The 24413-nt window shown below is 42.2% G+C and overlaps 2 protein-coding genes across 2 annotated transcripts in view; both read left to right on the forward strand.

The window, feature by feature from the left end:
* The first annotated feature begins 245 nt into the window (after nucleotides 1–245).
* Nucleotides 246–22826, forward strand: HEATR3 (HEAT repeat containing 3). Its single transcript, XM_030227481.2, has 15 exons — nucleotides 246–377; nucleotides 1713–1885; nucleotides 2403–2490; nucleotides 3424–3536; nucleotides 5261–5370; nucleotides 6132–6272; nucleotides 6870–7153; nucleotides 7416–7506; nucleotides 10456–10613; nucleotides 11627–11709; nucleotides 11967–12103; nucleotides 14752–14840; nucleotides 15609–15752; nucleotides 15855–16031; nucleotides 16810–22826. The coding sequence occupies exons 1-15, from the start codon at nucleotides 258–260 to the stop codon at nucleotides 16927–16929; spliced, it is 2028 nt and encodes a 675-aa protein (XP_030083341.2). The 5' UTR covers nucleotides 246–257; the 3' UTR covers nucleotides 16930–22826.
* A 576-nt stretch (nucleotides 22827–23402) lies between these two features.
* Nucleotides 23403–24413, forward strand: part of TENT4B (terminal nucleotidyltransferase 4B) — a 41029-nt gene continuing 40018 nt past the window's right edge. The window contains exon 1 of the mRNA XM_030227754.2: nucleotides 23403–24090. Within this exon, the coding sequence (XP_030083614.1) occupies nucleotides 23543–24090 (548 nt within the window). The 5' untranslated portion in view covers nucleotides 23403–23542. The remainder of the gene's footprint in view (nucleotides 24091–24413) is intronic.

Raw genomic sequence — 24413 nt, forward strand, 5'->3', positions numbered from 1 at the left:
CATCCTTCAGGTCAATCCCGCCTCTGTAAGTGCCCTTAGACGACATTGTTTCTATTGATAATTTTCTTGTTTGAGCGCAGTAGGCGCGGTGTCCTCCCTGGGTGCGGGCTGCGCTGGGTGCCGGTGCCGGGGCGGCGGGGGTCGAGCGCGGATGTCCGGCGGCGGCGGGGCTGCGGCAGGGCGGGGTGTGCGGAGCGGGGCGGGCGCGGCGCCTGCGCGGGGCCGCACACGTGGGCGCGCCGGCGCCGAGCGCAGCCATGGGCAAGAGCCGGGCGCGGCGGTTCCGCAGGGCGCCCCGAGCCCCCGCCGGCCCCGCGCAGCAGCATGACGGCGAGCGCGGCCCCGAGGAGGAGGCGGCGGCGGAGCTGCTGGAAAAGGTGCGGGCGGGGGCGGGCGGGCTCGGCGGGAGCCCCGCTCCGGACCGGTGAAGTGGCGGGGGCTGCGGGGCCGGCCGTGGGGGTCGAGGCCTCGGCTTTCCCCGCGGCGGTGCAGGGCGAGGGCCCGGGCGTGGGACAGAGCCGAGCGGCCGCGCGGGGCCGCCCCTCCCTCCGCTTCGCTCCCCTCCCCTCCCGGCCGTCGCTCCCGCGGCGTCACGGCCGCGCGGCCCGGCGGGGCGGCACCGGCACCGCCCGCGCTGCCGTGCGCGCTGCGGCGGCGGGCCGGGGGAGCGCCGTGCCCCTCGGCCCTGCGCGGGCTGCCCGGCAGTTCTTGCGGGCCTTGCGTTCGGTCTCCCCGGCCGGAGACTTCTACGGGTGGCCAGAGCCAGGTGTTCAAGAGCCACACGTAAGGAACGAGGGATAGAAAATGCTGAGAAAGACTGGGTTTGCCCAGTTCTGGCCGTAGTCCTGGCTTAAGTATTGCAGGTAAAAACTGATGTAAATCTCCTTCTGCAGGTGTGACTTTAGAATCAGAAGAAAAGATCTGTTTTCCTTTAAGTAATTAAATCCCCTTTGCTCACTTCACCCAGCCTAATTCACTGAACAGATCACTGATTGATTATTCTTCTGGACTAACCTGTTTAGGTGAGAGATGGGATGAGAGAATAAATAAAGGCACAGATGAGGAAGAGCTAGACACCTTTTTCAATAGAGGCAGGATCTGATGTTACCACTCTTCTGTTCTGCTCTTCAGCAGATGTTTATCTACAAGGTTTTCAACAAACTCCGTGGCCTTCCAGGATATGCATTTCTACTGTTACTATTTTTGCAATTTGTAATTATTGTGTCTCACCTAAAGCTCTGCTACAGCTCGTGTGAACATTGTCTTGGGGAATGTAGGGAGCACTTGTTTCTTTCTGTTACACAGACGCCTTTAATTTAAAGGCTGTAATTTTTTGGGGTTTTTTTATGTTTCTTCGGCTTTTCTTTATGTGGCATGTATTATGTCTGTTATACTTCATTGATGATATTCCCCCCCCCACCTTAGTCCTTTTTTTAATACATTCTATTTGAGGTCTCACCAGTGCCAGCTAGTGTCAAATCTGTGTCTGGACTATGGTTGTCTTGTCAAATACCCAGAATAGCTTTTATCTAGTCATAAAGTTAAAATACATAACCCAGGCAAGGATTTATAAGCTTTCATGGAAGTTAAAAGTTCCTGTTTCCACTCAGGAGCAGTAAAACAGGAGCCACAATGCCCTGATCAATCTCTTCACTCAGTAAAACCCTCCAGCTCCCTTTTCCTTCAGTGTGATGTTCTCCGTGTCTCCACAGCTGCAGCATCCCAGTGCTGAAGTGAGGGAGTATGCCTGTGCCAGTATTTCCCAGCTGCTGCAGCAGAAGCAGGTCATCCCAGCCTTTGTGCAGCGGGACGTGGTGCGCTGCCTGGGGCCGCTGCTGATGGATCACAGCCTGGCTGTCCGGGAGACAGCTGCAGGTGCTCTCCGGTAAGCACTCAGTGCTGCTCTGCTGGAATGGGGATCCTGGCACGGGGGGGAAGCTGGGGTTCTGCTGGTGACAGCTGTGAGCTGGAGTGCCAGCCTCTCTTGCTTTAATTCTGAGGAACTATGCCTACATCAGCTGAAGTCTGTGAGAGAGGGGCTTTTCTTTCGCTGTGACACTTATATGTCAGGAGCAGGCTTTATACTAGAAATGTATGGCTTTATGAAGAAATAGAGAGAACTTGAGTGCAGTTTGGATGGCATTTTATGTTGTGATGTTTTAGTACAGATACACTTTCCAGTTATGCTTAATGAATGAACGGAAATCGTATTTTCCTAACTCCAAAGTTATTCTCTTGTGTTAGTGAGCTAGAAGACTAAACCTACTCAATTTAAGCAAATTGAGTTTAAAACAAGAAGTATCATAACCTTTAGAGAAGAATATCAAAGGCATGGGGTTTTTGAAACATTCCTGGAAAATATTGTATCTCATCCAAAGCATTAATTTTTTTGTTTTCCCTAGAAATCTGAGTGCTTGTGGAGGATTTGATGTCTGTGATGACATGGTGACAAATGACATCATGACACCCCTGGTTGCACTTCTGAAAGAGGTGTGCTTATTTTTATTTTGATTTTAAACCTGATCTAGGCATTGAATTGTCCCGTATGCAAAAACAGTTCTATTTCTGTAGCTGTTAATACAACAAGGTACTTGAAAGATCTTTTGAAAAGAATGTTTTGTTAGGTTTAGTGATACAAAAGTTATGCCAGAGATTTCTAACCACTGCCTTCTGCCTCCTGGCCAGCTAACTTGTGTCCATAGTGAGGTTTGCTGTCTAGGATGATTTTTGAGTGAAAGATCTGGAGGTTTTGGGTCTGTTATGTCAGTTAAGACAAGTTTATTCTGTCAGTGAGAATCAAGGCCCTTCAATTATGTTGCAGCTTATTCTAGTGATGGTTTTTTGGTGAGCAATTTTGTCTCAAGGGATATTTGGATGTAGAGCTGGGTAGTAAGTGAAAAATAACACATACTTAATTTTTATTCTTTGTTTGGTCCAGGTGTTGCAATGCAGTTTGGATATTGCATTGATTTCTCTTACCTGCTGTCTTTGTATGAGCAACCTTGAGCAATATCATCATTTTCAGTATGTTTCTTCCCCATTTTAAAATATGAGTAATAGCATTACTATAGAGCATAGTAAGGTATTAGCTGAGTATATTTTTGTGTTGTTAGAAACAACTGTTGACAACTGCATCCAGACTATTAGAAAGAAACAGCATTTCAGATTCTAAAATTCCCAAGTATTTTTTAATTAGAAAGCACTTCCAAAGACTAACTGCAAAGCAAGTACGGTAAGAGTCTTTCTACAAGAGAAAAGCTATCAATGGTTCAAGTTTTCATAAAGAAAAGAAACTAGTCAGCTGTTCTGGTAATAAATACTGCATGAGAGGATCTCTCCAGTCAGTGCTGATAATACCTTAAAGTTTTGCTTCTCTTTGTGGCTTAATTATTTCCCAACCCTGCTTCTTTTGTTTGGTTGTAGTGCAGCATTGGACTGGATGCTAACCAGCTCTCTCCAAAGAAATGCAGAGGAATGAACAAAAATTATATTGAAGACATAGCCAATGAGGCTATTAATTTGCTGTGGAATATATGGTAAGTACTGTGTAAACTGGCATTTTAGCCAAATTAAATGGTTTCTGAGAAGGAGTGTGGTAATTGAGGAAGAAAAGAAATGGTTGTCCTGGCATGGGAAGATGCATTCATTTGCTGATTCTGATTGTGTTCCTCCTACATGTACCTTGCTTTAATAATGATGAGCCCTCATCTCATCTGAAATAAAAGTTTATCTTCTAGTATAGATTACTTTTTTTAAGTGAAGGATTCTAAAAGTTGGTAATTAGTTTTAGAAGAGTAACAAATTCTTTTTCTACTGGTTCTTCATCCTGAGTTCTAATCCTGTATTCTGCACACTTTCTGTCATAGTCTGTTGTTTGGGTTGTGGCTTCTTGCTTATTTCCTGTAGGTCCCCATATCATGGTACAAGAAACGGTGAAAATGAAATTCTGCTCAGTGGATCAGTGCTCTAGGAATATGAGGAGTTTTTATACTGCTTCCTTCCTCTGCAGATTATCCCAAACATTAACTGGTTGGGGCAGCTATCCCTTAGCTACTGAGACATTGTGAGAAAATTATTATGTGAGAAAATAATGTAAATTGTTCTGTTAGTAGTTTACATTGGAAACCCCTTTCAGGTGAAGGAAGACAAATGGAAACACTATTAATACGGAAATTACTGTAAACATTGAAGTGATATAAATCTGTTCCAAAAGTTCTCCTTGCACTTTGTGTTGTTTCTCTTTATTTTTTCTCACATTGTACACTTTGCATACAGGATTTTGTTTAGCACTGTACAGTACCTCAGTGGAACTGCCTCTATGCCTGTCTGTGTGATGTGGCTGCTGGCTTGAGGCCTTATTTCTAATGTGGAATATTTATTTTTTAAGGATTGGAATCTAGACCAAGTAGATAAACAAGTAGATAAACTCCTTGTTCAGCATCTTGCACAGAATACATGACCCTTTGTAACTGACTCAGCAATGTTGTGTGTTCATAATTTTTTTTTGCTTTTAGTCAGTGCTTGAGAACAGGAAGTATAATTAAGTGTGATGTAAATCACTTCTGTATTTTGAACTTTGTGGTAATGAATGTGAACTGCTTGTTTCGTTGCTAAGTTTGATTCTGATAAAATTAGGACTGGCATTGATGCTGAGACATAGTATTTTCAAAATTAAAGTTTTGAAGACCCTTGTAGCTAGTTAGCCCCTGTGCTTTTTTTAGTTTATATCAATATATCAGTTTAAAAGAGAGAGTAACTGTGAGAACTTGAAGAAACACAAATCCCACTGTTAGGTGATGAAGGTTAATGCATTTCTGAATGGTAAGAGCAGTCATTTTTGGAGTGAGTGGGTACTGATGTAAAAGGCAGCAGCCTGCTCTGCTGGCATTGGGTTTGTGGGTGAAGTCTCCTGTGGCTGCAGGAAGCCCTGGGCTGGCTTGCAGCCCACAGCTCTGAGCTGCCTTGCACTCTCCAGCAGGAGCCTGGAGTTAGGCTCCCAGGTAAACTCCAAACACTGTGTGAGGAAGCAGCTGGCTCAAGCCAGCTTTCCTCAAAAGTGTCTAGGATTTTGCAGCTTCTCTTTCAGCATCTCATATGGAGTTAATCATAACCTCAATAATGAAGGATAGCTCTTTGACTAATGCATAATTCTTAGGTAGCTTTTAAAAATGTGAGTAATAACAAGTATGGGGTGCTTAAGATGTTGCTACAGTACTTTTTTTCCTGGAAAAATGTTTAACTGATCTTTTCTATACATTAGTGAATGCAACAATACTGCCCTATACATATTCAATAAAGAAGGATGTCTGGAGGCTGTGTTACATTACATAAAGAAATTTGCCACAAACGTGGATCTGGCTATTTCAGTAGGTAAGTGGTAAAAAGAGAAGATAAGGCTTTAAAGATATCTTTTTTTTAAAATTGTATGAATGTAACACTCGTATTACATTCAATGCATAATGGACCTGCTTGAGCATTGCTTAAGTTTGCCAAGAGTGTAAGACTGTAAATTCATTTTTGAACAGCACATAATAAAGAAGTTGATGTCTGTTGTGCTTATTTTCAGGCCAAAAGAGAATGGCTTATTGGTGGTTACATGGGAAGAAAAATTTTGTGGGAAGAGGGCTTTAGAGGAAGGCTGTGTTTTTCATTCTGTTTTATGTTTTGGTATTGGAGGGTTTAATTTGTTGAGCAGAGGAGATAGTCCTTCTGAAAAAACCCCAAACAATTCCAATCACTTTCAGTCTGGTTTTATCAGTATTATTGTTATTATTGTTTCAGAATGGTCATACAGGTATGTGTGCTTCCAGCATTTTTTTATGTTGTCTATTGTCAGTATATAATGGATAAATTTAATTTTGAGTAGCTGAAATTAATACAGCCAATTCCATGGTGGTTGTGGTATCGTCCTCACATGTTTTATGTACAGGTTTGCCACAGAATGTCTTTTAATCCAAAACACAGCTTGTGAAGCACAGTGTCAGACCATTACAACATGATGCTGCATGAAATTTTTTTCCTGTGTCAGCATTTCATTACTCCAGCTTTCAGGAAGATAATGCTTTCTCATTAGCAAAGCAAAAGCTACTACTGAGTTTGTTAATTATGTTTACTCTTGTTGTTTGCCACAGCAAACTGCTTGCAGGCAGTGACAGAGGATAATCCAGATCTTCTTTCTTCATTTAATGCTTCTGCACAGCAAATACTGGAAACAGTGATGTTGAGTCCAGAGAGCACCATGAAGCACATCCTTCTGAGAACACTGATAGCAGGTACAGTGCTCAAGGGGGTTCATTGCTTTGAGATGGGGAGCATGGCAGGTAAAACTGGCTTAAATGCTTGATTCTGAATTCAGCTCCTGCTCAGTGTGGTAGCCCACTTTAACTGCTCATAATGAGTCAATAATAAGTGGTACAGGAGTTGTTTTGATCTTACTGGCTGTAAGGTTTTTTTTTAACCTCATATTCTCTGCCTTGAATTGTTGTTACCTCAGATGTTTAACCATGATGATTTTTGATACTGGAGTGTAATAAATTAATTTTGTGACTCCTTGGAAAATGCTTCTCGCATGTGGATTTGTTAATCTCAGGTACAGAGTGACACCAAGGTTGCTCCACATAAATATTCTGTAAATATTTACATGCTGAAATTTACTTGAGCTTAAGATGTGGGCATAACAATTATTACAGATGGGTATATGAAATGTTAAAAAAAAAAAAGAAATCTGTAGAGAAAAGACTTTAATATTTATAGTGAATATAAGCATTGAATATTTAAGTAGTGGAGGCTTTGTCCTTATGAAATGGCTATTACAGAGCTAGGAATTAAGCACTTTAATAATTTGTGTAATTTGATTACCTCATATTTAGGCACTATCTGGAATATAAAGGATACCATTCCACCAGGCAGCCTGGGAAGCACAGTTAATGCAATCCTGAAGATATTTTCAGAATCATTGGCAATAGACGCTGGTGAAACAATTATCCGTATGAATGAAGCTGAGAAAAACAGGTTAAAACTTACTGTGGAACCAGAAACTGAAGAAAACATGAGTGATCCTACAGAAAACTGTGTTTTGAGTGAAGATGATAACATGGAAGAAATACCTAAAGGAAAACTCAGAAGAGAAAATGACGTTTCAGATTTACTTCCAGTAAGTGTGGCTAATTGGCTTTTGGACAGCTTTAGTGCAAGTGGTATTCCTTGAGATTAAAATTTGTTCTGGATCATCCAACAAAAAGATGGTGTATAACACTGCTTGGGTTTGTATTTTGGAGTTTTTTTTCAAATTTGGGTGTAGACTGAGAAGAGGAAATGGCTGGGACTGTATTTTTAACTGACAGTTTGGATACTTTAAATGGAACTTGAATGTTGTTTTCCAAAATCAAATTTGGTTCATGTTTTTAATTTTTTAGTCTGATAAGTGGGAACTGAAAGAAGTGACAGCTTTACTGACGGCTCAGCAGACTGCTCTGGAGATCATTGTTAATATGTGCTGCAGTGAAGGTTTGTAGGAGTCTCATTCATTGCAAGTGTTGTGGTGTGTTTTGTTTCTGAATAGGTCACCTTTAGTTTGCTGTTTGCTCATCTGAGTTTTTAAGGGCAAACGCCCATGGTATATTGTCCCTGATACCCTCATCTGGTGGCAAAGTAGGTTGTCATTTCTATTACTAATTTAATTGTTTTTTCTTCATTTAAGTGACTTATGTTGCTTAATTTTTTTTTTTTTTGTGTGATACTGCATTTGCCAACATTTAGGAAGAAACAAAAAAGCACTCATGCTAGAGAGATATTTCCTAAAATGTTACAGCAGAATCTTTGTTCAGTTAGAGTGAGGTCTCACTGTTCTGATGCAAGATGTGTATGAATCTGATTGCAGGATGGGGGCATCAAATTTTTTAAAGCAGTTAAATCTTACAGCTTTGATTTAGTTTTGATACTACAAGTGTTGCAAAATTAGGAGTAGGGACAGCTTTTGCATGCAACTCTGGCAACAATGTAGATCTTGGCTTCCAGAGTTCTGCCTTTATGAGCCTTGAGGAGGAGGAGAAAGAGAGGCTGTTATTTGGAGGAGAATAGGATATAGATATTCTGTATCTTTTATGAACTCTGAAACTCTGTTTTGATAGCTTTCTTCTAATCTTCAGGAAAACAAATTAGAGATTATCAAATTCTATTTCATAAAGCCAACAAACAAACAAAACTGATCCCCTAAACTCTCCAAAACCTGAAAACTTTGACTGCTATTGTAGTTTTAGCCTGATGCAGGAGTAATTGTGTAGAAAGTAACTGAGTAAAATGGTCAGGCTCTTATAAAATCCACAGTAATACCCAGTTATTCCCAATGGTAACTTTTTTTTTCTCTTACAGCACAAGGAAATTCTGCACCTAGTGTATGAAGCTCCTTTCATAACTGCATTTCTCATCTAATGAGCTGTAATTCATAAGCTTTCCCCTTTAATTGGAAAATCTCTTGTGGATAAGCTGCATATTCTGCCATTCACTCTGTGTAATGTAAGATTGATTGTGTTGTATTTTGCTACAGTACTTTACCCATTCATGGGCAGACAGTCTCTAGAAATTAGGAGGAATCCAGAGGCAGCTGTTCATTTAATTTTCAAATTATTTGAGGACTAAAATAGCTTTAGCCATTATGCTGAGTTCATAAAAACACTCAGCTTGCAACAGAACTGAGAGAAGTAACCAGGCTGGAGAGGGATGTATTGTACTGAGCACTGGCCAGGGCTTGGAAAGAGCAGAGTGCTCCCCTTGGATGGGCACCTGGGCAAGAAGCCAAGAGACTCTTGCACTGCTGTTCAGTTTGTGATTCTTGGGTCACCAGTGCTAGGTAAGATGGGATTGCTGCTGGAAATGCCTCTGTGTTTCCCAGAACATTAGAAGAAACCTGATCATAGTTATGGGCCAGTGTTCTAGATCCCTGCTCTGCCAGTTCCTGCTCTGCCCTGGTCACTTGCTGTCAGCTTAAGACAACTGCCTTGTTATTGCTGAATTGCATTTGTCAGCTTGTATTGTTAGCAGTTAGTTTCCAAGGGATACTTTTTGCTTTCTTTGTTTTCTAAAGATGCAAAAGGAATTTTTTAGAAGTGGCAGGAGACTGTAAAGGAGATATCTTGCTTTGTTTTCATTTTTCTTGCTGCCGTGGTTTGGTAAAGCATGAAGACAACCTTTTTCTCATGCAAAGGCCAATAACACCAGCAAGTTATGGCTGTAGAATTAATTGGATATTACCATAAGATGCCTGTGTGGTCAAGTTGCCACACCTTGACATCTTTACACACCTTTACATCTGATAGACCATAACCATCACCTCCAAATAAATTCTTTAACTTGCACAGTACAAGTGAAATGCATTCGTTTGGATCTTTCTTGCTGTATTTTTAGTAAATTTACATTCTCCTACATCTCAGGAGAATCTGTGTTGTCAAACAAAATTACTTGGGGGTGAATATGATAGGTGGGGTTTTTTGTCACAATAGTTAAATATCCTGACCTATGTACACAGAGTTTTCATCTGCTGGAAAGAAGGATCAGTCCAACCTGTAGACTTAGGACTTGGGTAAACACTAGTTAAAATGTAACCAGATTTAAAGAAACTTCAGCTAAATGAGTGTGAACTCTGTGGATGTAGATAGACGAGTTCAGATATAAATGAGGGTGATTTTAGTTTGTGCTTGTCAGCCAAAGTCCCCCTTGAGCTGCAGACAGATTATTCACACAGTAGCCTGTTGCTAATAGAACTTCTACTCCTCTCACCATATCTGTCCTTAAAGATCTGCTAGTAGAATAAGTCATATAAGTAGCCTAGTTCAGGTTTAAGATTATAAACCTAGTTTAATTTATGTGAAATGTGTTACTTGAAATAACTATCAGAGATTATTTGGCTTTCTTTGCTGTCATCATTTTGTTTCAACTGACCTTGCTGTGGAGACAGTAACGTCTTCATCCAGCCCAGCTACTGCCCAGGCAGAGGACATCTGTCTGTGCTTTCAGTATTGCCAGGGGAAACAATTGCCTTAAACTGACTGCAATTAGTAAACCAGTTAAGTTAAACTGGTGTATTTACATGCTTGAATCAACCTCAGAAAATGAAGTGGTACAATCCAAGTTAAAATCTTAGTAAATATTTATAAAATGTTTCTTCTATACCTTCTTTTGATATTTTTAAACAACCCATTGTTGATATCAGTGATTAACATGCCCACGTATGAAGAACCTCTCTCATAAGAATATTTGTGCCTCAATGAGTATAAAATATTTTTCATAAAATATTTAGAACTGTCACTTAATGGCACTTGGTTTGTGAGGAGTTCGTTAGAGCTCATGAACTTAAAGATTCCTAAACCAAGATGTTTGGAGGAGCCAGTTTCAGTTGGGAAGTAAGATAACCTGTTGCATGAAGGCTGTTACATTTACAAATCTATCTTGTGTTCTCAGATCCCTCTGATGATGAGTGGGAGGAACTGTCCAGCAGTGATGAGAGTGACTTGTTCATGGAAAACTCATACAACGAGGGGGGTGGGCTGCTGCTGTCACCCCTGTGCCTCTCTGATGAAGTTAACTCAGCATTTCTGAACAACCTCATTCCAAAGAAGGTATTGTCTTCTGTATTATTTCCAGCACATGTTACAGTCTTTCCCTTGTTCCTGCTTTGTATCCCAGGTTAGGCAAACAAATTACTCCAATCCATCTGGAGGAAGGGAGTATTTTTTAAGTGAGTTTGGCCTCACTTTTTTCACCTACAGATGGTGCATCATTGCACGACCTAAATAATTTGCTCATGTAAGTGAGAATAGAAATCAGAAATCTGGGAGGTCTTTTTAAAATTTTTTTCCCCCAAAATACAAAGGTTGTTATTCCTTTATTTGGACAGGGAAAAGATTACCCACAGAAAGAAAGGAAACTTGGCTGAAGCGTGACAGCCAGATTTCTGTATTAGCTAAATGAGGTGGAAGTAACATTAATGAATGGCAACAGTCAGCACTGAAAAAGTGCAAGTTCCTCTCCCCCTGTTTTATACAAAGTGTCTAAAATACAGTATTTGGCACTGACAGGAAATCAGATGTTTTTGTTTCAGAGTTGTTTTGCTCATTTTTATTTGGGGTTGTAAAGGTGAAGTTTGTTATTTGAACCAGTTACTGTGTTAGCTCAGCAGCATTGTAGAATTCTGAGCTAAGACATCAAAGTGCAAGGTGAAAACTTTGAAGGTTTTTTGTACTTAATAGCCAGAGTTTCATGGCAAGGCCTTCCAGACTTGCAGCTATCTGAAAATCCTGTAGCAGAATCTATAAGAAGAAAGAGCTAAAGAAGAAAGAATAGCAGAGACCTAGAAAATCACCTGTTGTTAGTACAGTTCAGCACTTTAGATACTCTTTGCTAAACCCAGTGTATAATTGTACCATTTAAGTGATAGAGGAAAATTCTGGCATTTTTAGCAAGCAAGATATTTGCTATCTGGAAAACTTTGAAATATGTAGTTTGAAGTATCTGTTTGACATTAAGCTAAAATTTCAGTCTTCCCTCTGAACACACTATAACAAAAAAAAAAAAAAAAAAAAGAAAAGGAAAAAGGGCTTTATTGCTAAACCTTTCTTTTTCCCCTCCTCAGATTCTTGAAAAAACTGCTTTTCCAAACAGCGTTGCTGTAGACATCTGTACGCACAATCCGTCTTGGAAACCATTAATTAAAAAGTAGGCATTTCATTGTCTCTCTTACTATTTCTCATGTATATTCAGTTGTTTTAGAACTTTTAGAAGGATTGTCCATCTTTGGCTGCTCTTAAGATCTGGAAACTGGTAGATCTGATATATGATTTTGAATAAAGAGATACAAATGTTTTTGTGAACTGCATACTGAATCACAACCTAATTCAATTCAAAATTCCTCTTTATATTTCAACAGGTGTGTTCAAAAATACCCACTCAGTGGTTTTTTTTGTTTGTTTCAGACTGAATGCAGTGCAGTGTAGAGCTTTAACGTGTCTTCAGAGCATTTTGTTGGTGTCAGATGTGGATTGTCTTGGGGGAGCCTCAGCACTTCAGTCCCTTGCACAGCATCTCTCACAGTTGATCTTTTCTAAAACAGGTAAGATGTTTAGTAAAGGGGACTTGCTGACCCCCTTTGCTGATCATCTAGATATAAGGTAGCCGTGTTCCAATGCTGTTTATTTCTAACTTTATCCCTCTGGTCCTTCAAGATAAGGATACTGAATGTTGGCAATGTACTGACATAACTGTGTATCCTGTTAAGATGTGTTTATCCAAACTGCACCTTGAGCAAGTCTGCTTGTAGTGCAAGAACCTGCTTCATGTTTGGGTCTGCACAGAAAGTCTCTGAGCGGATTAACACTGCCTTGTTGGGAGGCCAGAACTGTTTGCTGGATCATATTTGTGGTAGTAATGGTTTTTCAGCCATCAGACAAGCATGAAAAAAATGGGACATTTTAAATGCCCTAACTAGCCTAAAGAGATGTGAAAACAAAACATATCGAGCACAGTCTTTCACATCATTTTTCTAGTAATCTTACCAAATTATGGCAAAAGCAATTGGTGCTAAAATCTCAAGAACGTCCATGCTTCTTACAGTAGAAAAGAGAGCAGCCACCTTGTCCCCAGGACATGCTTCATGCTTATGATGGCTTAGCTTCATTGGAATTATATTTGTAGTAAGAAATTGTTCAAAGGTGTTACAACTGCTGCTCAGCTCCCTGTTCTGGTTGTGGGTTCAATTTCAACAGAGAAGATAATAAATTCAATTCTTCTAAAAATACTATTTTAGAATATATATATATATGTGTGTGTGTATATGTGTATATGTATATATATATATATATGTTAGATCTGTATTTAGACAGTGGAGTGGGCTGCCCAGGGAGGCTGTAGGCTGTGGAGTCACCATCCCTGGAGATGTTTAGGACAGACTGGATGTGGCACTCACTGCCAGGGTCTGGTTGACATGGCAGTGATCAATCACAGGTTGGACAGACCTCAGAAGTCTTTGCCAGCCTCCCAGATTCTGTGATACATCCTGATAAGCACTAGAATGTCTTCATTGGAGTTCCTCCAGGGTGAATTATTGCATGGACTGTTCAGTGCTGTGAAGGTCTCCCCATACATCTGCTAGTACAGTGTTACTGGATCATGTCTACAGCAGCTAACATTTCCAGCTGCTTCCTGGGATCCTATACATGAGAGCATCATGTATATATACATCATTTCCATAATCCTGTTGTATCATTTATGCTTTGATCTCTCTGTTACTGACATGAGAGAAGCTGAACCAAGATTGGAGGAAAAAAATAAAGGTTTAAGAAAAGGCCACCTGTTTCTAAACTGAGGATGTGGGTCCCTGACAGACTGTTTTCTTCAGACTATTCTGATAATCTTTGTTTTAAGGTCAGTAGTGATGGGTTTTCAAAAAATAAGAGAGATTCTTAGAGCCTGGAAAAGCTGCCAATTCTCCAAACTGTCAGAAAACATTTTCCCTAAGACAGTTCTGTTGAAGTCTGGCATATGTGTGGCTTTGTCATTTCTCATCTCTTAGAAGCTCAAGAAATTCAGTTTCCTTCCCTTCCTTCAAATGTCTCTCTTTGTAGCCATAGCTGTAGCTTATGTAGTGCTTTGCTGTGATGTAAAAAATGACACTGCATTAGTGCTTGAAAATGCATCTGCCTGCAGATCACACTTTTTTCTCAGTGTCTTTAAAGACATGTGATTAGTCTATGGGAACATTATTACTGAGTGCAGTGCATGGAAAACTAAAATGCAGAAATGAAAATGTCTATGAAAACATATCCAAGGAAGTTCACATAAAATATGTCTCATGCTTGAAGAGAGGACTTCCAATATTTTGGGTCTACATGTTATGCTTTGTTATAGAAAGCTCTCAGATGAAGCTGGAGAAGTTGATATCTGAAGACAGCTAAGGATGCTAAAATTATTTAATTGGCACAGGCCCATTTTTTCATGTTTAAATGCTGTGTAATGAAAACTGCCAGATTAGAGCTGATAACATACCAACATGTGGTTAGAAGGAATTCTGTGGTTTACAGAGTGAAAGAGAGGCATAAAGATCTGATTGTTTACATGAGAAGGGAGGAGATGCACATAAATCAAGAAGTTCTACATCTGGAGTGGTCCAGAAAATAAACCCATTAGAGGAAAATGAAAAGCCTCAAGAAATGCAGAGCACAGATTGGAGGTGATGGCTGCTACTGATGAGTTTGTAGTTAAACAAGAATAATGCAGGGTTTGAGTCATACATTCCTGGAATGTCATTAAACCACCGGAAAACATGCTCTTTATATGAATTGGAAGGAGTCCAGTGCTCTGGGTGTCTGAAAAGCTTGCTTAAGAAGGCAGAAGGGAGGTGAAGTATGCAGTCAGCTTCTGCAGTTTTCTCAGTTCCTGTATGTTCCTCCCTGTGATACCAGTTTTCAGCTGCTGTTCTGGTGACAGTGGCTGGCACTGTCCCTTTGGTCACACAGTGTCTCAACCAGGGATGTGCCTGGAAAGGAGGCCCAGCTGTGTTCTAACCTCCAGATGCAGTCAATGCTGAATTCAAACAAATCACAATGGTTACAACCTACGGAGACCAATCTCTGAAAATCTAGCTTTTCCTGTTGTGGTAGTACCTGGAGGAACAATTAAGGGATTAAGGAATTTGTATTTCTTTGCTTCCTATGTCCCTCATATTACTGTTTAACTTCTGCTCTGGGTTCTGTTCTTTGACAGAACTCCCTAAAGACACAGAATTCCTGGAAGCTGTAACCAGTGCTTTGAGGGCTCTCCTACAAACAATGGCATCAAAGAACATCTCCCAGGTAAAAGCTTTCAAACTCAAATGCTTTGGTGGGTTCAAATTCCCGTGAGATTGGATTGGAAAGGTTTTGAAACAAACCAATATAATTTTGGTTCAAAACTTCAGCAGTTGTGAACACTGGAAGAACAGATTAATGGCATTAACTGTATTTTTCATGGACCTTACAGGAATATTTTTTTAATATATCTCCTCCTCAACATGTAAAGAGATGAAAGGTATTTCAAAACCAGAGTAGCAATAAGCCACAGGTATATTTAGAAGATAGTTATAATTACAAATATTTAGGAAATTAGCACCTAGAATTGTGGCTTCTTTATTTCCTGATGTCACCTAGCTGGTGGTCCTTGAATCTTGGTTGGATATGAATTAGGGAGGTGAATACAGGAATGAAGCTTAATGATTTGTTATACAAGACACAGTACTAGGTAGTCTGCTAGTCCTTTCTGGCCTTAAACTGAAAACAGCTTTTATGCTGTAAGTTGTAATGAGCTAGAAGCAGCTATTGAGCTAGATAAACTTGTGAAAATCTCAGAACTTTTCCTTCAACTTCATGTCAGCCTTGGATATGTTCTGGAAGAACCAAGGTGAAACAGAAATTTCTTGGTAATTGCATTTTCAGAATTCTTTAAGTTTTCATAATATAGAACTCTGCAAAGAATTTGCTTGTGTTCTGTAAAAGTACAGTGTCTAAATGTAATATTTCAAAATTTCCATGAAAATGTAACTGTGTGTGTCTTCCCTCTTTCCCTCCTTTCCTCTTGTTGACCAGTGTATGACTCCTGAGCAGCTCTTGGCTTTGTGTGAGGCTGGTATTCAAAGCAGCAATGCCAGTGTTAGAGTGAACATGGTGAGCATCCTTGGAATTTCTGGCAGTGTCCTGGCAAAAGGACAAGATACAGCTGAAACACTGAAGGTGAAAAAGCAAACTTTGCATTGCAAGCTTTAAAGAATTTTGGTGTTTCTTTCAATTTTTTTTAGCATTGCCAGAAAAATCAATTCTTCTTTCTTATTACAGATGATTGGAAAATTTCTTCTTGAGGTTGCTATGAAGGAATCTTCTCTTGTGGTAGCAGGGGAAGCCTTGGATGCACTTTTTGATGTATTTGCAGATGGTGAAGAAGCAGAAAGGGCAGCGTTACAGATCAAGTTGCTTTCAACACTGAAGGAATTTCAGCCAGTGTTCAGAATGAGGGTAGGCATCAAGGGCAGCCTGCTCAGGGTCTCAGCAGACAATGTAGGTTAAAGGTTGAGTTTTGGGCTCCTAGAAGATATAATTAATTTATAAGGTGACAGAAAAAAAAAGTGATTTTCTGATAATCCACTTTAAAAGAAAGCAAATACCTTAAAATTCATGGATGTGTCAAGGTAACAGTGCAGCACCTGCATTGCAACATCTGCATTACACCATCAGTATTACTGATGTCCAGATCACTGCATTGTTTTGAAACAGTTGTACAAAAAATCCTGCAGATGTCTCTGGTGGGAGAAAAATCCTTTCTGAAGTTACATTGACATCTTTGGTTTTTAACTTGAAGTAGCTGTTGGATGTTTTTGTTCATTTCTTGGTTAATTAAAACAGTTCATGTATCCTGTATTTTCAAGAATAACAAGGCTGGCATTCTAAACTGTGATTTTTAGGTACATCCTAGACTTTAACAGAGACTGACCTTCCACATGTTGTTTCTTTGGTCAGATGCAGCTCGAGGAGTGACTTCCATAGTCCAAAAGCCAAGTACACACCAAGTACATACCTGATGGTGCTTCAGTTAGGTTAAATGTGCAAGGTTTTCCATATAAAAAGCCACAGAAAAGAAATGTATGTCTCAGACTTTTGGAGGAAACAATGTGCCATTAGTTAGTTTTAGGCAGCAGTGCATTATAGTAAATTGACTTGCTGAAATAATTGCTAAGCTCCACATGATAGGAGAAACTTCTCCATTAGTAAGCCATGTGTTCTTTTGGTTTTACAGATGCGAAAAGAAGGCAAAGGACAATATAGTACAGATCAACTGTGTGTTCTTGACAATGTGAAGATGAATTTGAGAAGATTCATTGCATATCAGGAGACACTAGGGAAAACCCCAACTTGAAACATCGAGGAACTTTTAAGGTTTTCCTTATTGAGTAATGTTTTCAAAAAATATAACTGTTTGAACTTCCAAACTTTACTGAGGAGAGCAGTTTTGCTTTGATGTCAATGCTACATTTTATAACATTCAGTATTTTTATACTTTTGGGTTGATGCAATATGAAGGACATATCAGCATAAAAAACCCTGTAGCATATCCTGAGATTGTTGGAGTGGTAAGAAGGTGCTCTTGAGGTCCTGAGGTCTGTACATAGCACCACTGTCATTGCCTGGATATCTTCATGTACCCTGGCAGAAAACGACACTTGTGTGAAAAAGTAATTCTGAAAATATTCTTGGTCATGTGACAGATTGGAAAAAAAAATAAAGTAAAAGCTCAAGGTCTGTTTCAGGGAATGGAGCAGTGGGAGAATATTCATATTTGCTATTTGCTCTTACCTGTTCCTAGAATCGCACAGGCACTTACGGCAGACTTCCCAAAATAAGTGTGTGACAAATGTGTAGATTCTAGTCGGCACTTGGATCTCTTATTTTATGAGGTTCATGAGGAGAAAATTTTCAGATTCATTTATGATAAATTCAGTATGATAGCTTTTTGCTGTGAAAATCAGTGTAAGCAGATCCTACACTTAGACACAACACCCTGTCTTTATTTTGATTGGTATTTCTGAAAATTAGGTCTCCTATTTTACAGTCTTCCTTTTAATTCTACTTTAGCACAAGTTTGAATTCTGGGAAGCAATAAACCTAACAGAAAGTATTTTTTATACTGAAGTATTACCTGAAGTAAATTTATATTTGCTTAAAATACCTTTTGCAAATATTTGTGATGGAGATTTTTAAGCTGTAAAATACAGAAAATATTTTTAATAATATCATAACTTCATGCAAATTGTATGATATTTTCCATATATCAAAAGCTTTGGTTTTGTTTCTGTGAGTGAGGTGTACTCATACACATTTTTCAAGAAAAAACCCACAACTAAACAGAAAAGCATTTTGTTTTCCTGGTTTTTGAAATGGAAGGTTTCTTTCTCCTCTCTCAATGTGCTGCCTGAGCTCAGGCATCCAGTTTTTGGCAAAATTTTTCCCATGTTAAAAGCATGGAACTTAAAAAGACCAAATTTTCTTGTTTTGTTAGATTTCAGTCTCTAAGATTGGAAAGTAGACTTGAGAACTGACTGGTAACTTGCAAATGACTGACTTTCTGAAACCCTGACAAGTATGTCGTTGGTTGCAAGAGGAAGGAGAGAAGAGTTTAAGCAGCTGTACTGCCTGGAGCTGCTGTTACTGCTGTACTTGACAGGAGTCAGAAATGTGTGATGTGATGCCTGCCACTCAGAGGAGTGAGAGGTGGGATTGGGAGGGCTCAAGGCCCAGTGGAGCTGGACTAGAGAAAACCAGAAGTCAAGAGCATGGGCCAGTTGAAAGGTTATCCAGGGATTTAGCAAGACAGGCAGTGAAGAGGTCTGCAGTGTAACAGCTGAGGAAAGGTGGATTATGGCATAATACCCTACAGTGTGTGGATTTTAATCCTGGTGTTAGTTATACTTGCTGTACACTGAGGATAGTGTCCTGTTAGCCTGATGAAAGGTATTAGTATTTGTTTGGAGCACTTAAAGGACTTTGTGTGAAAAGTTCTGCTCTCATTTTTTGGGCACTACATTAAATGGCAAAGTCCTAGATTGGAAGGGATCTCTGGAGGTCTCTTAGTCGAGTCCTCTGATCAAAGCAGGGCTGACTGGGGAGGCAGGTTGTGCTAGGCCTTGAGCACCTCCCAGAATGGGAATTCTACAACATTGGACAGCCTCTTCCAGGGCTTGACTTCTCTCACTGGAAACACATTTTTTCCCTTTTCCCCTTGTGCCTTGTAGGACTTTCCCCTGCTGCAAAATGTGCCTCTTGTCCTTTGACTGCACACGACCAAGAAGAGCCTGGCTCCATCTCCTAACCCCCACTTGGCAGCTGAAAACAGCAATTATATTTCCCTCTTCTCCAAGCCAAATAAACCCAGCTCTCTCGGCTGTTCCTTGTACACCCTCTCACCCTCCAACCATCCTAGTGGCCTGCTTGGCCTGCTCTGCTGTGTCTTGTACTGAGGCCCAAAACTGGACACACCACTCCAGATGTGATCTCCTAGGTGCTGAATAGAGGCAAGTAATTGGTTTTCTTGTCCTGCTGGCCATGCTTCTGCCAGCACAGCCTGTTATTTGTTAGCTGTTGTCACTGCACTGCTGGCTTCAGCTTACTGCCCACCAGGACCCTTTGGTCTTTGTCTCCAAAGCTGTCCTTTGGTCATTCAGTCAAGAGCACTATCCCAAATGTAGGAATTTGCATTTCGCAAGTGTAGCAGCCTGAATCTGTTTCCTGGGGACCATTAGAAAACCAAAGTAGGTTATTTTTTGGTTTGGGTTTTTCTTTTAGGTTAATAATGACAAGAAACATTTAATCTACAAATACAAATCTGGAAGTTGCAGATAAATATACAGAAGATAAGGCATCCATAGAAACATGGTTTTCTTACTATAATCAATTAGACCCTGTTTTTTTTCCTTCAGGTGCAAAAACAGACTGACATTTAGATCTTAAACTATTCTGGCAATAGGAAGGCACAGATTATTTTTTTGCTATGCACTGATCAGCTCAATGTCTTGAAAAAATATTTTTCACCATGAGATTGGTGCATAGTACAAACTATATCACTTAAAGAGGAATATTAATGCATCTATGGAAGACAAAGCAAGTTATGAGTAATTTAAAGAAGCATCAAAACAGGGACTAAAACCAGATGAGATACACTGGCACAAGAGAGCTAAGCCACAAGACTGGGGCTACAAAAGTTGTTCTGACACAACTAAGGAAAATCCAGGCAGCAGTAGAAGTGATGATAATATGCAAATTAAATATTCTGGGGACTCTATGAACACTGGTTTATTTAATAGGTCTAGGGTAAGCTTCAAAGACAAGATCCTTTACAGCCTACAAAGGGGAAGATGGATCTTGATGGCAAAAATTGGACTGATGTAGACAGTGTGTAGCATAAATAAATAGATACTAAATATATGTAAGTGATCTTCATCAGTTAATCTAATCACACAGATAAGACTGGTATCAAAACAGGTATCTGAATTGGGTTGCTTATTCTGGTCCCTAAGGCATCATCTATCTGCTTCAGTTAAAAACCACAGTCCTTGGAAAGTGTGGATTGCTGCTCTGCTTGTGTCCCTGCCTGATGCTGAGCACAGCAGACTGGCTCTGAGCTGAGCTGTAATACCAAAATAGGTGCTGAGTTTACCTTGCTCTGGGGTAGAGTGTGAAGGAGGCTGTGGGTCCCCTGCCCTGTGCAGAAGCAGCAGGACCACTGACATTTTCTGCTGCCTGCAAAATGTTGAATTCCCTGCTGTGGAAATAAGGAATTATCACTTGTGTGGTTTTGTTCTTGCTCTCTATGAAAAGAAGCAAGTGGCAAGATTTAAATGTGTATTTGTTGTTTATACATCATGTCCTGGCATTCAGAAGCAGAAGATGGCTGTATACCACAGTCAAGTCAATAGTTTAACTTTTTGGGGGTTATGGTGTGTGTTGAAGCTAATTGTTTCCTCAGTATGGGTTTTTTGGTTTTGGTTTTTTTTAAGATTGTCTTCCTAGAGGAACAGGAATAACTTCAACCAGCAGTACTTGGCTTGGTTTGATGTTTGCATTTTGAGAGACAAATACGAAAAAAATGAGAGCACAGTAAAATTACAAAATGAGAACTGTGTTGGAGAAAAGATGAGTTTAAAATTAGTTGGCAGTTTAAGTATTATAAATTAAATTCATATCTTGTGGAATATTAACATAAAACAACCAACCAAAAATGTCCATAAACTTGAGTTCTGTTTCCTTAGTGAGGGATTTTCAATAAGAACATTCCCAAGGATTGGATGGAAATGTCTAGCCTTACCTTTACTGTTGCAAATTCCAATTCAGGCAATGGTAGTGGTAATTGAAAATAATGTAATTGTTCCTTTCTGGCACAAGTGACTTGAGCAAACAATCTATATATTGTTTGTTCTGGACAAGCTGTTATGATACATAACTTTAGGATAATTGGCAAAATCTGAGGTCTCTGACAGACAGCAAATGAAGGAACTTGAAGTTTTTCCACCAGGGCTGACACATGGTGAGTCTTTCTGTTTGAAGAAGCTTTTATTTGAGTGGTGGGGGTTTTTGGCTAAATTTTCAGATAATTTAAAACTGTTATTTTTTGTACCTTCTGGGAAAAAAATTGAAGGCATTGAAGTAAATTCACTTAAATTTCATTTTGTTTCTGTATAATTTTTGTAAGTTTCCTCTCTCTGTGAGAGGCGTTTTGTCAAACACACCCAGACATAATTCAGTGACCACATAAAGCCTAGTTTGAGGCTTTCACATGTGAGGATATGGGAACATGCTTTTTTCTTTTGAATCTGGGTGTCAGGAGCTCCTGGCACTCCTGTTACATTATGGGTTTTAATCAGACTGTTTGGGAACTGCAGTAAGATCCCATGGTAATAATCTGTAGCTGTTGGATTGTGGCTGCTGTGTGTTCTGAGCACAGTGAGGGTCCTGATGCAGCATTGGCATTGTGAGGTGCTCACATAAATCCCTGCACCATGCTAAAAGATATGTTGGGCTTTCAGTAAACCTTCTGGTTTTGTGTTCCTGCTATGATAAATATCCCATTTAGAATTGTTTTCTTTCTCCTCTGACATGAATTTTTTTTCAACTTTTAAGGAATATTGCATTAGCCTCTTCCCTCCTCTCTGCCCCTTCAAATAGAGAGTGAAAAGCACTTCCAGAACTTCATGGAAGAATGGCTGATTCAGCTAGTAAATGCATGATGTTTCCAGATAACCTTTCCTGGGAAATTCCCTTTCTAGTAAATAAAAGTGTCAAAATTCAAAGCAGTGATCAAAAAAACCTCAATCTGACCGTATTAAAGTGTGGGTTTAGTTTTTTATGGCCCCATGGCATACTTGCTAATCTAAAGCATTTGTGTTACTACGCTACCTGTATTGTGTCTTGTCTTGGCACATTTGCTTGGGACTAGGCTTGCTACTGAGGAATCCTGTAAATTAATAAACCTCAGTCCTATAACAAAACTTGTTGACATTTATGTGCTGTGAGTGTAGACTAAATCACGGATTTTTGCAGAATTAGCTTTATTTAAAAAAAGGAAACAAATCAGTTATTTTTCCTGTTGCTGTTACCTTCTTAAGGGTAATGTAAAATCATTTATTTGACTTATACTTGGTTGCATTTTTAAAAAGGTTTGTTAATTGAAACTTTTTAATTTGAATTTTTGATGTGCAGGGAATATAGTTTCTTGTTACTTTTTCCTGCTATGCTTGTAATTACCAGAATAACTGAAGAATGTGGGGTTTGGAAAATAAGGTTATTCATAGTGGTTGTTTCCCAATTCCAAGACATGTTCAAGCCCCACCAGTTTCCATTTGGCTTTCACTAGAAGTTTCACTAGCAGTTGAATTTTGTCAACTCAACCCCCAAATTTCACCCTCGTGCAATGCAGATCAGACACGCTGTGACATAACAGAGGAGTGCTGAGGACAGGATCTTCTGCTCTGGGATGGTGGGGAGAAGCCAGGACTTCAGACTTTGGTTGTCACCAGGAAATGGTGCTAAGTCTTCCTTGCAAACTGTTCACTTCACGGAATGCTTGAAATTGGAATGCGACTTTTTAATTCTAAACCCTCCACCTCCAGCTTGCTTAAGAGAAATCATCTCCCATGCCAATTCTGCAAGTGGGGGAAGCACCAGGCCCTTCGTGCAAAACGCTGGAAACTTTGTAGCTGATATTAAAGATATTTTAAGGCTGTTGTATGAAAACACTAAAAATAAAACCGAGTCTGACAAGAACTGGTACTACTCACTGTTGCTGTTTGTGGTATTGTGTATGTGGTGTATTTTTCCATCTACAAAAAAGGCTGCACCTAGGCTGCCTTTGCCCCTCCTCTGGTGCGGAATGAAAGGCAGGAAGACCCTGAACTACCCCTCCGCGTCCTCACAAGAGTTTTGGGATGGGGAGGGTGCAGAGTCACCCGTCGGTGTGCCCACAGGGGAACGCTGGGCCGGGTGTGCCCGCACCTCTCCGTGTGCCCGAGCCGCAGCCCGGCGCGCTGGCAGCGGCGGGGCCGGAGCCGCGGCCGCTCGGGCGCCTGCGGGGCCGGAACGAGCGCTCGGCCCTCGGAGCGCGGCTGGTGCCCCGAGGGGCGCGGCGCCGCTGCGCGCCGGCGGCGGCTGTGCCGGGACAGGAGCCGCCGGCCCCGGGTCCCGCTCCGCGGCGCGGCCCGGTCCGGGGGCAGCGCGGTGGTGCTGGGGGAGCGGCCGGGGGGCCGCCGCCCCCCGTGCTGCGCGCGGCCCGCGTGCCGGCGGCTCTCCCGGCCCGGCCCCGCCTCGCCGCGCTCGCCAGGAGGGGCGGGGGCTGTGGAGCGACGGCGGCAGCAGCGAGCAGGCAGGCGCGGAGCTGCCCTTCCATAGGAGCCGCCATTAGCGCTGGGACCCGCTGACAGGGTCTCGGCGGCGGCGGCCGGCGCGGCGCGGGGAGCGGATCAGCCGGGGTGGGTCCCCGTTTGATGGATCCCCGGATAGCCTGGTTCCAGCCAGAGCAGCTCGGCCCCTCGAACCGCCTGTGGATGCAGATCTGGGAGACCACGCAGGGGGTCCGCAACCTCTACTTCCAGCAGCAGCAGCAGCAGCAGGAGCAGCAGCAGCAACAGCAGCAGCAGCAGCAGCAGCAGCAGAGCGCCCCCGCCGCGGCCGGCCCGGCCTCCCCGCCCGGCATGTACCGCGCCCCCCGCGCCGACCCCCCGCCCGACTTCCTGCCGCTCGAGAGCGCCAACAACCCGCACAGCCGCGGCCACCGCCAGGCCTCGCCGCCCCCGGGGGCCGCCGCCTGGGCCCGGCCCGCGCGGGGGGCGCCGCCCGCCGCCGCCGCCGCCGCCAGCAACAAGAGGAAGCGCGACAACAAGGCCAGCACCTTCGGGCTCAACTACAGCCTGCTGCTGGGCCGCGCCCCCGCCCCGGCCGACGAGCCGGCCGCCCGCGCCCAGCCCGGCCTGGCCGAGCCGCTCTACACCGGCACCCCCTGGAAGAAGAGGAACTACAGCCAGGGAGTCGTGGGGTGAGCGTCCGCGGGGCGGGCGAGGGGGGCGCCGGACCCGACCGCGTTCGGCCTCCGGAGAAGGAGGAGGAGGAGGCGGGGGCCGAGGTCCTTCCCCGCCCCGGGGCCGCACGCCGGGGCCGGGCAGTGGCCGCCGAGGGGCCGCTGGGCCGCGGCACCTGGGGTGCGGCGCGGGCCCGGCGGGTGGCGCAGGGAGTCGGGCCGGGTCCGCGGGGTTGGGCAGGGGCGGCGGGCGGTAGGTGCCGAGCCGGCGCCGCCCGGCCGTGGTGACAGCTACGCCCCGCCGGTGCTCGAGCGGCCTGTGCGGGGCAGCCCCTGCGCCG

Source organism: Serinus canaria, chromosome 11, assembly GCF_022539315.1.
Source record: "Serinus canaria isolate serCan28SL12 chromosome 11, serCan2020, whole genome shotgun sequence".
Taxonomy (NCBI): Eukaryota; Metazoa; Chordata; class Aves; order Passeriformes; family Fringillidae; genus Serinus; species Serinus canaria.

What these genes read in the sequence shown, in the direction of transcription:
- HEATR3 (XM_030227481.2), top strand. Translation starts at nt 258, where the DNA reads ATGGGCAAGAGCCGGGCGCGGCGGTTCCGCAGGGCGCCCCGAGCCCCC. An exon ending in TGGAAACCATTAATTAAAAA is followed by an intron (nt 11,710 to 11,966) that starts GTAGGCATTTCA and finishes TGTTTGTTTCAG; the next exon opens with ACTGAATGCAGTGCAGTGTA. An exon ending in ATACAGCTGAAACACTGAAG is followed by an intron (nt 15,753 to 15,854) that starts GTGAAAAAGCAA and finishes TTCTTATTACAG; the next exon opens with ATGATTGGAAAATTTCTTCT.